The 14662-nt window shown below is 46.4% G+C and overlaps 1 protein-coding gene across 4 annotated transcripts in view; it reads right to left on the bottom strand.

Moving 5' to 3' along the window:
* The window catches only part of SMARCA2 (SWI/SNF related BAF chromatin remodeling complex subunit ATPase 2), a 139134-nt gene that overhangs the window by 108533 nt on the left and 15939 nt on the right, over window positions 1-14662 (bottom strand). Inside the window, exons 1-5 of one of the 4 annotated variants that reach the window (XM_079959125.1) lie at window positions 13682-13775; window positions 11407-11536; window positions 5750-6073; window positions 4546-4647; window positions 1948-2197 (exon numbers count right to left, since the gene is read on the bottom strand). In XM_079959125.1, the coding sequence (XP_079815251.1) occupies window positions 1948-2197; window positions 4546-4647; window positions 5750-6073; window positions 11407-11509 (779 nt within the window). In that variant the 5' untranslated portion in view covers window positions 11510-11536; window positions 13682-13775. Of the gene's footprint in view, window positions 1-1947; window positions 2198-4545; window positions 4648-5749; window positions 6074-11406; window positions 11537-13607; window positions 13776-14662 lie in introns of those variants that run through there. The other 3 variants (XM_079959124.1, XM_079959122.1, XM_079959123.1) reach the window with 3 other exon arrangements.

Below are 14662 nucleotides of genomic sequence, written 5' to 3'. Positions count from 1 at the left end.
AGACCTGCCTCTTCTGGCGCCCCGCTGCGCCCCACTGACCATTTGCTTTGTGATATTGTCGAGGTGACCAGAGCCTAGATTTAAGGTGCAGTTTGGCTCCTAGATTTTACATCTCGATTTCTGACGCTACTTCTGGTCGGGTTCACAGCACAGACAAGGATTATCTCCTCACGCATAGTTTTGGCTTTTTATCTGTCTTGGACTGGAGGAAAGGAGAGCTGCCCCGAGCCAGCAGAACACAAGACACAGCTGGTAGGTGAGCTTGGTTTGGTTTGGTGATGTATTATAGGGCTCTGACAGAAACAAATGAGGTACAGTCATACCTCGAGTTGAATGTGCTTCAGGTTGAGCACTTTTGGGTTGCACTCCGCGGCAACACGGAAGTAACGGAGCGCGTTACTTCCGGGTTTTGCCGTTCATGCATGCGCAAACAGCTCAAAATGGCATCACGCGCATGCGCGGAAGCAGCAAAACGCGACCCGTGCACACGCAGATGCGCCATTGTGTCTTACATTCTATTCAGGATGCAAATGGGGCTCTGGAATGGATCCCATTCGCATCCCGAGGTATTGGAACCAAACCTGGGGCTAGGAGTGCAGTTCATGAGGGAAATTTGCATCAACTGGAACCACCACCAGCCTCAAGGGAGCGGAGGTGCCCTTCCTCTATGTCCAAAGAATCTTCCAGAAGGAGACACATGTTCCTTTGTAGTTTTCCCTCTGTCCACTGGGTGCAGTAGAAATTCTGGCAAATGGCTCTGCAGAGGTGAAAAAACACCTTCTACACAACTCTCGGAAAACGCACAAGCCTCGTCATCCTCTCCCTCAAGTCAGCTGGTGCCTATTTGGGCGACACCACACAATTTCCGGGACAAGTCGCCACCCTTCCCCAAAGTTACACACCATGAGTGTGATGTTGTTTTCATACAGCAGACATGTCCAACAGGTAGATCGTGATCTACTGGTAGATCACGGGGTGTTCCTGCTAGATCTTCGGTCCCTCAGTGATGTCCTCCCCCCCCCCAAAAAAAGGGGGGAAAAACAACTGTGGCTTACTTAAAAAAGCCCAACCACTTTGCCTTTCCCAAAAAAGCTCAACAACTTTCGTCCATACAACAACAATGGGTAGATCACTGCCAGTTTTTTATTGGGAGTTGGACGTCCCTGTCATACTTGTTGTTGTTTCGTCGTTTACTTGTGTCCGCCTCTTCGTGACCCCATGGACCAGAGCACGCCAGGCACTCCTGTCTTCCACCGCCTCCCGCAGTTTGGTCAAATTCATGCTGGTAGCTTCGAGAACACTGTCCAGTCATCTCATCCTCTGTCGTCTCCTTCTCCTTGTGCCCTCCATCTTTCCCAACATCAGGGTCTTTTCCAGGGAGTCTTCTCTTCTCATGAGGTGGCCAAAGTATTGGAGTCTCAGCTTCAGGATCTGTCCTTCCAGTGAGCACTCAGGGCTGATTTCCTTAAGAATAAATAGGTTTGATCTAATTGCAGTCCATGGGACTCTCAAGAGTCTCCTCCAGCACCAGAATTCAAAAGCATCAATTCTTCGGCGATCAGCCTTCTTTATGGTCCAGCTCTCCCTTCCATACATCGCTACTGGGAAAACCATAGCTTGAACTATACGGACCTTTGTTGGCAAGGTGATGTCTCTTTTTATGATCCTTCATGGATCACTGCCTTGCCGTGGCGAAGGGGCTTGAATAACTCAGAGAAGCTATGAGCTATGCCGTGCAGGGCCATCCAAGATGGACAGGTCATAGTGGAGAGTTTAGACCAAACATGATCCACCTGGAGCAGGAACCGGCAAGCCACTCCAGTATCCCTGCCAAGAAAACTCCATGGACAAAGACAACCCTGTCATACAGCAATTGCTAAGTATTTCTTTTTAAAAAATAAATCACAAAACGTACTGAAAACACCTGCCTCTCCGCCTGGTTCTTACCTATATTCCCGCTCTTGGAGGATTTCCACAGGGTCCAGCCCTTGGGGCTTTTGGATGGGGCTGATGCGGTTCTGTTTCTGCTGCAGCTGGACGATGGGCGAAGGCTGGCTGGCCGCGGGCGGAGGAACCGAAGGGCCTGGCATGACGGCCGCTGGCTGGGCAGGGGCGGGCGCTGGAGAAGGTCTTCCACTGGGGGACGGGACAGGGAGCTTCTGAGGGGTGCTGGGAACGTTCATCTCTGGCCCTTGCCCTGGAAAATAATTCGGCACAGATATTCATAAACCTGGACCAAAAGGAGCTAAACAAAATGTTATCTATCCTTTTGGATAAGGTCAACACAATAGGATCAAGGACACTTCAGCAGTCAGATACACCTGGTAAGGAGAAGGAATGAAATACAGGCGTACCTTGGATCTTGAACGCCTTGGCTCCAGATCGATCGAAACCCGGAAGTGACTGTTCCACTTTTTGAACTTTGTTTTGGAAGCCGAATGTCCGACGGGGCTTCCGATTGGCTGCAGGAGCTTCCTGCAGCCAATGAGAAGCTGTGCTTTGGTTTCTGAACGTTTTGGAAGTCGAACGGACTTCCGGAGTGGATTCCATTCAACTTTCAAGGTATGACTGTATGTCAAACAATGACACTTCTCCACACTCGCTTCCATGTATACCAACAGAAGCATTATTACTACTACTACTACTACTAATAATAATAATAATAAAATGTTATTTATATCCCGCCCTCCCCGGCCACGGGGTAATTTATTGTAATATAAATTACAATAAAACGTAATAGAAAAACAACATCAACAAACAAACAGTTAATTAAAATACAGCTTCATTTTAGTAGCAGCCCATAAATCAGGACCATAAAGGGAGGAAACATCGGATATTAACAACTGGCTGAATCTAGGTGTACCACAATCCAATTCCTGACACATGAAATATTCCATTATAAAGCAAATTTTGCCCAGTCATGTGAGCAGATGATATGTAACCCTCTTTTCATAACCCTGAGGGATGGTTCACATGTAACAGGCCAACGCCGGCCTGGGTTGGCACACTCTCTTCTCCCCCTGGGCAGCCCCATCGCATCCAAACTGGCTAACTATGATTGCAGACCAGAACTGGTAAACCGCTTTAAAGCGTTACTTGCGGTTTTCTTTTGGAACAGCACTTTGGTTTGGAACAGCACTTTGGTTTTGGAACATGCAACAGCACACCGTGGTCTACCCAACTCAGGAAATCAAAGTATGTGAGGAGAAGGAAGCCTCATACCAGATCCTGGTTTGGTGATAATCTCTAAACCAGCCCTAAGACTTATTTGGCTTTTTTAAAAAAATCAGGATTAATCTCTAGAGTTTGAAAGTTCTAAAATAGTTTGTGGGCTTTATTTTGCATTCATTAATTATAAAAGTCCATGTTATGTGCCCACCGGGACGGGTTTGCTTTTGTGGTCCTGTGATATCCTACGTTAATTCCTATTAGGAGCATGGACACCAGTGCTGCAATATGCACACAGCCCTGTATGCAGAGATGAGAGAAACCAAAGCTACGTCTAAACAAAAAAACAGAATGCATCAATAAAGCAGTGAACTTGGTTGCATTTGGGGTAGTACAGGTGTGTCTGTTATGATAAATGAAAATGTTGGCATTTACCAGTAATTCTCAACATATAAGGTCAGGGGTAAAGACCAGATGATGTTGCTGTTTACTAATATGCCTGAGAAGCTAATTGAATGCCTCAACTCTCCATGAAATTCCATCCCTGTTCCCATCCTTTTATCAATAAAAGATTGCCTTTTCCAGGAAACGTCAAAACAAAACTCGCCGCAATTTCTCATGTTTATCAGTTACCTCACATTACCAATCTTCATTCTCATTTCTATCGTTCACCAAGGAAAACATCGCGCTTTTCAAACTACTTAATGGAATTGTCCCAACAGTCCAATGTCAATAAAAATCATTACAGTCCAATAATATTTAATTTGCTGTACACTGGTACCTTGGTTCTCAAATGCCTTGGTACTCAAACAACTTGGAACCCAAACACTGCAAACCAGGAAGTAAGTGTTCCAGTTTGCAAACTTTTTTCGGAAGCCAAACGTGCTCTGTTTTGAGTGACACACTTCCATTTTGAGTGTTACGCTGAGGTCTGTCTGTTTCTGCTATTTATTTTGCGCTTTTGTTTTTGAGGCTCTTTTTTTGTGTTTTGTTTTCGTGGTTGTGTGGAACCCAGTTCAGGTACTGGTTGATTGGTTGATTGCAGTACATTGATTATTGCTTTCATTTAATGGATCCATGGTCTCGTTAGTAAAATTCATCTTAAATAGCTGTTTTAGGGGTTGTTTTTAGAAGTCTGGAATGGATCGATCCGTTTTGCATGACTTTCTATGGGAAAGCGCGCCTTGGTTTTGGAACGGACTTCCGGAACGGATTAAGTTTGAGAACCAAGGGACCACTGTATAGCAAAGGAGTTGTGTGAGTTTTTAAGAAAAGGACTGACTAACCCAACATTATTCTTTTTCTCAACTCTCTCTTCTCTGTTATGTCAATGTTCTAGATATAAAAGAGCTGCCGACATCTTTCTTTCTTTTTTACCTTCTGGCCAGGTTTTGGGGGCCATGGCAGCCGTGTGCGCTGGCATTCCTGAGGCAGCTCCTGGTCCAGCTGGGAGGGGGGCATTGGCATGTGCTGCAAAAACTGCAAAAAGACGATTTTCCTTCCATTAGAATGGGCCACACCAAAGCAGGTTCCAGTAGCTTTTGCACCTCCGTCAGGAGGTGCAGTGAATTCCGTCACACACCCCAACAGGCACACACAGAGCTCAAAACCCATCGTAGAGAGCATGTATGAAATGCTCACACAGTTAGATTTTGTGGGGTCAGCCTGATGGCTAAGCTGGAGGGAAAGAAAACAGAGGCCTCTGGCACACTATAAAATGCAGGTCTGAAATAGCCACATAATGGCCAAGAGGTTCAGGTTCAGAACAGTTTCAGGTTAAGAACGGACCTCCGGAACGAATTAAGTACTTAACCTGAGGTACCACTGTACTCAATATTTTAGGTTCTATGAAAGGGAGTTATTCCAGATTTGGAAAAGAGGTATCCTTACGGTCCTGAGATATTGAAGCAGGACCTAGCCCCTGTCACACATCGAAAGCGGGGAAGAAATTCAGGATAGAGCAGCAAATACAGATCCTTGATTGGCCAGGGAATTCCCCAGATGTCAATCCCATGGAGAATTTGTAGGCTATATGCAAAAGTCGCCTCCGTGCTGTAGACTGTATGACTATGGAGAAGCTCAATCAAGCGCTGATTCAAGTGTGGTACAGGGATCTGAAAATCAACAGGGACTGTTCGAAACTAGTAGACTCCATGCCAAACCGTGTTCAAACGCTGCTTAAAAATAGCAGAGGTAATATCCGTTACTAACGTACATGTATGTGAGTTTTGTGCAATAAACTACTGTGTTAAATTCATTGTTGGTTTCAATTGCAGTATTTTTCGCTCTGTAAGATGCACCGGACCATAAGATGCACCTAGTTTTTGGAGGAGAAGAGAGAAAAAATATTCTGAATCTCAGAAGCCAGAGCAGCAAGAGGGATCGCTGCGCAGTGAAAGCAGCAATCCCTCTTCCTGTTCTGGTTTCTGGGATAGCTGCGCAGCCTGCATTCACTCCATAAGACGCACACACATTTCCCCTTACCTTTTAGGAGGGGAAAAGTGCATCTTATAGAGCGAAAAATACGGTGACTTGCACAAGGGTGACTGTAGAGGAAGCCGATCGAGCCCGGCAGTTTTACCCGTTGGCTTGTAAAGAGTCTGTTGCTGCTGAATCCCGGGCAGAGTCCTCTTCCCCTGGACGGCAAGCTGGAGGTTTTCGGGCAGCGGCTGACCCCTAGCCAGCATCTTGTAGGCCAGAATCTGCGCCCGGAGTTGGTGCAGCTGAACCGGGCTGAAGGGCGAAGGTCCCCGGCTGGGCTGGCTCATAGCTTGCGGGTCTCCCGGCATCGTGGGTCCCGGCTGGCTTGGCGGCATTTGGGGCGGGGTGGGACCCCCTCCGGACATGGGGCTGGAGACATGCTCGGGGGCCGGTCCCAAGGGCGATGGGTGGGGAGACATGTAGCCTGGAAGAAGCGAAAGAAAAATTAGCGCAGTCATTTCCTGAAAAATTTAAGAGGCTTTCCTTGCGGCAGAGTGGCTCAGCTTAATTAGGAAACAACGATCACCGGGGGGGGGGGGGGGAGAGACAATAAGCCAAAGAGTAACTTGCCACTTACAGCCACAGTATTTCCCTCTAGCATTTTGGTAAACTAGCTGGATTTATTTATTTATACGATTCTTAAAAAAAAAAAAAAAACTTTATTAAACTTTTAAAAAACCACAAAATCAAAATTATCCGTAACAGATAAACACCAAAGAATTGTCAATATCCATTACACTTTATCACAGTCTTCTTCTAGTTCCACGGACTTCCCGCCAACTCCATCTAGCTTTAAATGCCTATTTATCTAGCTCACTGTTTGTGTCTGTTTAAAATAATTGCTTAGCCAAGATATTGTACTTTCTTAAACCTGTTCGGTGTATAACAGACGCTATTCAAAGGCTGCCACAGATTTTATAGTGTTGCAGTCTTTCATGTAACTTTTAAATAAACCCCGTTTATTGAAAATACTTGATCTGCGTGGTCTCTTATTCCTCCCGATAGCTTAGCCAGTTCTGCGTACGCCATTAGTTTTTGTTGCCACTCCAATTTTGAGGGTATTTTTTCTCCTTTCCAATTTGATGCTATTAAAATTCTCGCAGCCGCTGTCGCATATAGGAATAATTCCCTTATACGTTTTGCGATATCAGAACCCAGTATCCCACGAAGGAGAGCCTCTGGGTTTATTTTGTTTGTAAACATGATCTTATGCATTTTTTTAACTTCAATATTTCATCTATTTATAGGATTCATAGCCCACCTTTCAATGAATGTATTTTGCCAAGTCAGCTTTCCCAAAAAGCATATAAAATAAAAACCAATTGGGTATTCCCATTTTAAGAGCCTGTAAGACATTTATGATATACTACCTAAATCAGCTGCACCTGCGTCGTTGAGCAAACTTATGATTATGGTGTGCAAACCAATTAGGACAGAGTTTCCACTTTCCCACAGCTCTGTGGGTTCACAGGGCATGCACACAGTACAAAGAAGGTTCTTGATTTCCAACAGATTCAAGTCACAGATACCAACATAAAACAAAACAAATAAGATGTAATATGCAGAGTGTTTTAGTCTCATCAACCTAAAGGTCCTAGGTTTTAAACCCCAGGAGTCTCGGAGTCTCCTATGCTTGCTTCCGTATTCTTAAAGTACAGTGGTACCTTGGTTCTCAAATGCCTTGGTTCCCAAAGGCCAAAAACCCAGAAGTAAGTGTTTCGGTTTTCAAACGTTTTTCGGAAGCCGAATGTCCGATGTGGCTGTCAGCAATTGCTTCCGGGGCACCTGCACCAATCAGAAGCTGCGCCTTGGTTTTCGAGCATTTCAGAAGTCAAATGGACTTCCGGAACGGATTAAGTTCGAGGACCACTGTATTTGGCGCTTTTGGTTTTGCTATCTTTTTTTATTTTGATTTTTTTTAATGCTTTTTTGGTTCATTTGTTTTTGTGACTGTGAGGAACCCAGTTCAGCTGACTGACTGTGTGACTGCAAAAATGGATAAAAGCCCCCCATCCAAACAATGACTATCATCAGAGTAAGTAAGAAAATAAATTAATGTTAATTCTCGTCATCTACAATACTGTCTTATTTATTTTATAGAACAGTACCTTGATTATTGCTTTCATTTTATGGATCAATGGTCTCGTTAGAGAGTAAAATTCATGTTGAATTGCTGTTTTGGGGTTGTTTTCAGAAGTCTGGAACGGATTAATCCATTCTGCATGACTTCCTATGGGAAGGCGTGCCTTGGTTTTGGAACGCTTTGGTTTTGGAACAGACTTCCGGAACGGGGCTGTTGTCTAGACATGCTCAAACGCATGTCCCATGCTCAGTTCAGAGAAACAAGGTGCACCATCAGAATCAAAGGAGACAGGCAAAAACACTCAAACATAGTGCAGTATATGGTCTGGCAGAGGTGCGGTTTGGGGAGTGTCTTGGGGGCCAGACAAAAAAGATTGGACGGCCACATTTAGCCCCTGCCCCAAATGTAAGGGGATGTTTAAAGGTAAAGGGACCGCTGACCATTAGGTCCAGTCGTGACTGTCTCTGGGGTTGCGGTGCTCATCTCGCTTTACTGGCCGAGGGAGCCGGTGTACAGCTTCCGGGTCATGTGGCCAGCATGACTAAGCCACTTCTGGCGCACCAGAGCAGCGCACGGAAATGCCGTTTACCTATCCGCCAGAGCGGTACCTATTTATCTACTTGCACTTTGACGTGCTTTCAAACTGCTAGGTTGGCAGGAGCAGGGACCGAGCAACGGGAGCTCACCCCGTCGCGGGGATTCGAACCGCCAACCTTCTGATCGGCAAGTCCTAGGCTCTGTGGTTTAACCCACAGCGCCACCCGCGTCCCGTAAGGGGATGTTTAGATGTCCCCAAATTTACTGGGCTAGCCTGGCTATCTATGTATCTATCGCGCCACACTGTTCTCCACTTTCACAATACTATTCCAGGCCCTAAGTAACAGGAGCCCCCGCCCAGGACACAACCTGGGGGAAAGCTTTTGCAACGTAAGCATGCAACGATATGTCAGGCCAGAACGAGGTTTTACGCTGTAACCGTCTCGAAGCGTGAATACACGTTGTTTACTCAGGCAGCTGGGTGCTGGGCTTGGCGCTCAAATGAATGCAACTCCTTCTAAAGCCCGCCGCATTTTCCTTTTTAATAGGAACAGAACAAAAAGCAGGCAGCCCAGCATCAATAGGAGGAGGATATATAAATATCCCTCTGATTGCAATGTTCGTGTTTTCAAAAGGGGACATGGGGAAGCAGCCTGCAGTTTGGCGGCATAATAGGGTTCCGAAATAAGTAACTCCCTTTCTGTTCAGCTGAGCTTCTGGAATGCCAGGCAACTATTTAAATTGCAGAGTGTTTGCAAGCCTTATCTAAATACCGAAACCATCCCAAGCGCTCGGTTTCAACCGTGAATTCCTCGGGGAAGGGACCCCCAAACGATGTGCTTCTGCCGCTGCTCATTTGTTTTCAGAAACTGCCAGAGATTAACCGTATTTTATGCTTACCTTCTGTTCTCAGAGCTTAGCTGCGCAGCATATGCCGTGACAAGAACGTTTGACCTTTCCGAGGCCTGCCCTGTCCTCCGTAAGCAGCGGGAAAAAAGCGGCTGGATGTGTCAGCCAAGGGAATGCAAGGAGAAGCCCACACAAAAACGGGGCCTTCTCTGCAGTGGCTCCCCATCTGTGGAATGCTCTCCCCAGGGAAGTTCGCCTGGCGCCTTCATTATACACCTTTAGGCACCAGGCAACAACATTCCTTTTTAACCAGGCCTTGGGCTGACTGACATCCAACGCCATTTTAAAATGTGGCTCTTTTGGAGGGGGTTATGGCGTTGTTATTTTTATTAGGTATTTTGTGGTTTTATATCTTGATTTTATTCTGTGAAGCGCCCTGAGACCCCCGGGGTATAGGGCAGTATATAAATTCTAATAATAATAATAATAGTTCCTTTCCAATGAACTCTGAATAAACACAAACATACTCCAATGCTACAGACTCATCCAACCCAAAATCCCTGCATCGCGGTGGGGCTGGACTAGATGATCACTGTGGTCCCTTTCCAGCTCTACAAGCCTCTGATTCTATGAGCTAAGCAAGAATTTAATCGACGTAACAGAGAGTTCCTTCCTAGGAAGCCATTGCCGGAGGGCTAGAAATGCTGGCAGCCAAAGCTTTGGTCTGGATAGGTCATCAGTCTGATATTATATAGAAAGCTGCCTTTTCCAGTCCAGATCACAGGCCCACCTACAGCTGAGTATTGTCTGCACTGGCTGGCAGCAGCTGGCCAGGACTTGAGACATGGTCTTTCCCAACCCTAGCCAGATATGCTGGGATTTGAACCTGCGACCTTCTGCAGGCAAGCCATGCTTTCTGTCTGCTTTCTCTGCATGCAAACATGGGGCTCTGCCTTCGTTCTCCAGCCCAGATATTTGCCCTTCTGGGATCTTATCCAAACCCAAAACAAAGGCGGAAGGTATAGGAGCCCCTGTCAGGGCTCACCATGGCAGGACAGGCATGGGGGGAAATTAGTTGACTATGTTTTGGTTGGAACAGCTGAGGCTGCAACTAAAGAGGCATCGTGAATCCAGAAAAATCACAAGGAAAAGTGCTACCAGGCCCTCTTGTGGCAATTGGGACAGGCTCCAAAGGCAAAGATGGGACACAGGTGGTGCTGTGGGTTAAACCACAGAGCCTAGGACTTGCCGATCAGAAGGTCGGCGGTTCAAATCCCCGCGACGGGGTGAGCTCCCGTTGCTCGGTCCCTGCTCCTGCCAACCTAGCAGTTCGAAAGCACATCAAAGTGCAAGTAGATAGATAGGTACCACTCTGGCAGGAAGGTAAACTGTGTTTCCGTGCGCTGCTCTGGTTCGCCAGAAGTGGCTTAGTCATGCTGGCCACATGACCTGGAAGCTGTATGCCGGCTCCCTCGGCCAATAAAGCGAGATGAGCGCCGCAACCCCAGAGTCAGTCACGATTGGACCTAATGGTCAGGGGTCCCTTTACCCTTTACCAAAGGCAAAGAGGGAGAGACTTGGCCGGTTAGCAAGAAAGTTGGAGAGAAGCTTCTGCTACCAGAGAATGACAGAGCCAGAGTTGGACTGGGTGACAAGGGCGATTTCATATTTAGAGATAGGGATATCCTTGGAAAAACAGATGGACAGGACGGTTCATCTCGCTGCATTAAGTTTCCATTCCACAAAGAGTGCTCACGTGGTTTTGTTCCACCGTGTGAATTATTTCTTGATTTTCTAATAAATACAGATCCTCCAAAACACGAAAACACACCCAATAAAAGCAAAAAATACAGTGGTAGTTTTGGTTGCGGACAGGATCCGTTCCGGAGCTCCGACCAGATCCGCAATCCGAGGTGCCTGTTCTGCGCACACACACGGCGCGGTACAGCACTTCTGCCCACATGGCAAAAACCCAGAAATACACTTCCATGTTCCGAAGTTTACGTAATTGGAGTTACGAACGTACCCTTAAACTTGCTTTCCTTGCAATTCTTTTTGAGCCTAAACCTTTAGGAAGGAGTGCCTCTCCGGGGGAAAGTTTATTTAGCTCTTTATTACAGCTTCAAAAGCCTTTTATAAATAAATAAAGGCAGAAAGACAAGCACCACCAAAATAACCAGCAAGAATCTGACAACCAAGGGCACAAGGCACCCTGTCCAAATTAGCGAGCAGCTTCACAGATCTTAAGAGCGACCTCAAATATATCGCCAGCCCTATAGAAAACCCACCTTGGCTGTGCTGATCCCTTGGGCTCTGGGGCGGCCCCATGCCAGGGTGAGGGGGCCTCATGCTTGCTGTCTTCATGGCGCTGTTGTGCAGGTCTTCCACCATTCCTTTCTCGTGCAAACCATCAATGGGCTGTAAACAGATGAAAAACATGCATACGTTTCTGGAGTGCTCCATCATTTCATAAAAATGGGTCTCTAGACGTACACACACAAAATAGCATTAAAATCAGGTCAACTGGGGCTGCCATATGTCTGGATTTTCCCAGACATACCGGGAACAGAGGTGGGCAGCAGAGTCCAGGTGGGAATTGGGAAAATCCGGACATATGGCAGCCCATGTCAGCAGTGCAGTTTTCACATAAAAATAGCTCAAAAGCGGCATTTTTAAAGAGCAGCCCATGTCAGCAGTGCAGTTTTCCCATAAAAATAGCTCCAAAGTGGCATTTTTAAAGCGATTTTGCCCCCGAAGCTCAACAACTTTACTGTCCATGTTTTTTCACTGTTTGAAATATTGCAACCCTAGGTCAACATCTAAAACACAATGCTAAAAAGACCAAGAAAACTGGAGACTCAAGGAGCTCCGATGGCATCAAATGAACACGGTGAGAGTTGTACGCAATACAGCACCCATCTTTTCTGAAACTGTCCCTTTACGATTCAAGCTTGTTAGACTTTTCTCATTCCGAACCTAACTTAGAGCAGCTTCAAAAGCCATTCGCTGAACTCCAAGACTTCTTGAGAGCCCTGTCGTGGTGTGTTGGGCCAAAAGTGCTTCTACGATAATCTCCTGTTCTTTGGCAGCAGCCAAGCAAATGGCAGGGACCACAAAGACCACTCCTATTATTATTATTATTATTATTATTATTATTATTATTATTATACCCCACCCATCCGGCTGGGTTTCCCCAGCTGCTCTGGGCGGCTCCCAACAGAATTAAAAGCACAATAAATCATCAAACATTAAAAACTTCCCTAAACAGGGCTGCCTTCAGATGTCTTCTAAAAGTCAGGTAGTTGTTTATTTCCTTGACATCTGGTGGGAGGGCATTCCACAGGGCGGGTGCCACCACCAAGAAGGCCCTCTGCTCTCCATAACCCGGAAACAGACGCAAGGAGCTCAGAAGAAGAGGAGATGTGTTGTCTGGGGCGCTCTGAGCAGCAACTGCCGCCGCAGAACATCCCCAAGACCATCTAAATGTGAATATTCAATGGTAGGAACCAGCCCTTCCTATGGGGCAGGAGGAAGGAGAAGCAGAAAAACCTCACGGAGCTCTTGCAGCACCCAACACCAGCAAAAAACTGAATTTGTGAAGCAAGAAAGAGACTCAGACTCAGCCAAGAGAGGAAGAGAGAGAGAGGGAGGAGGTATCTGAGCAATGAGAATGAAACTCATGGAAGGCAACTGGATTCATCCAGGGGAGAAAGAGATCGCCATGCGGGGACATGATGAGATCCACACGGGAGGGAAAACAGAGCAAAGTCCATGCAAAGGAAACCTGGAAATTGCAAGCCTGGAGGTTTTTTTTTTTTTAATAAAAAAAAAGAACAGCAAAAACATCAGCGCAGGAGGAAATAGAAGATTTACTTCCCTTGCCAGCTGCAAATGCAGAGCACTGGGGAGCCGTTATTTAAAGGGAAAGGAGCAGTCAGCAGCTGCTTTCCGGAGAAAAAGGGGCAGCGCACAGACTTGCGCATGTGTGTGCACACACACACACACTCCCCGTCCCCTTGCACACACACACAAACACACACACAGCTGCCGCGCTCCCATCTCTTGCTCTCCGCCCAGCCAAGGCCATGTCCAGGCCTCCAAGTGCTGAGAGCGATGAAGAGAAAGTGAGAGAAGCTGGGAGGAAAATCAGAACTCTGCTACAAAAGGAAATAATAAATGATTCCAGATTTGGGGAGGTGGGAAGAGCTGCGAGACAACGCAACAGGTTTTTGCACGGCCAGAAGTTTTCCTTTATACCCAACGGCATTTTTGAACTAATCTGCCCGAGAGGAGGAACTCCATTTCTTCCTTTCTCTCGAAGGCACAGCGTTCCCAGTAAAACAACAACAGCCACTGCTATCCCTAATAGCACATAATTAAACCTACAGCGCTAGAAATTCTCGATTTTGGGAAGGGCAGTTTGTTAGTGTTGAAAAAGGACCAGAGCTATCCTGAAAACGATGCCCTTGGCACAAGCAGCCTTTCTTACGATGGAGATGTTTGCCAAGGTGGATCAAGGCGTTTCGAAGTCACGGGACCGTGGAAAAGCAGTTGGAGTCACACCGAAAATGGCCTTTTTGCTGTGGGCAGAAGATGCTTCAGAGCAGGTGGGCTGAAGTCCAAGAAGGGAGTTTCCTCCCTATGGCATTTATGGGTCCAGAATGTTCCATGGCAGTTGGCAGATCCGTTAAGAATGGGAAAGCAGGAAGCAGGTGAGGGAGGAAGAGGAAGACCGGGCAAAATGCTCCCAGGGCACAGCTTAAGGCAGATTTGTTGCCAACCAACCAGGTGTCATCATTATTATATTAGTATTCGCATTATTTCAATCAATTTATATACCACCCTTTATCAAAAGCTCCCAGGGCAGTGTACTACGTTAAAAACACATTACAGAACATCAATGATAAAAACATAGTCAAAAGCATACTGACAGACAGACAAATCATTAATAATAATAGTCATTTCCCCCACACTTTTACAGGCCACAGATTATTTAATGGATGAAAAGTAAAGGGAAATGTTTTTGCCTGGCACCTAAAGGCATGTAATGATGGCGCCAGGCAAACCTCTCTGGGGAGAGTGTTTCAAAACTGGGGAGCCACCACAGAAAAGGCCCCGCCCTCTTGTTGCCACCCTCCAAACCTCTCTGGGAGTGGGGGACATAGACAAATGGAGGGTCTGGGTCAGTTCACATGGTAAGAGGCGATCCTTGAGGCACTGAGGTCCTGAGCCGTGTAGGGCTTTAAAGTTCTCAAAACCTTAACCTGAAGAACTAAGTTAACTGATCTCTACGTGGCCTTTGGTGCAATACGATCTTTCCCCTTCAGGAGGTGATACTGCAGCCCAATTATTCTTGGGGTACTTTTTGTTCCCGGGGCTGTGCCAAATTCACAAGAAATGGAGGGATACAAATCAGAGTAGGAACTTGAAAATATACAAGTCCAATTAAACACAGTTTGTATCACACGCACTCCAAATAACATGACCAAGCAACAGCAACCCCTATACCAAAAGGAGGTTAGCTCAGAAACAAAACTTGCAAAG

The sequence above is a fragment of the Podarcis cretensis genome, assembly GCF_951804945.1.
Source record: "Podarcis cretensis genome assembly, chromosome: 17".
NCBI classification, from domain to species: Eukaryota; Metazoa; Chordata; class Lepidosauria; order Squamata; family Lacertidae; genus Podarcis; species Podarcis cretensis.
Note: the sequence above shows the minus strand (reverse complement) of the source record. Positions and strands in the feature narration are given on the sequence as shown.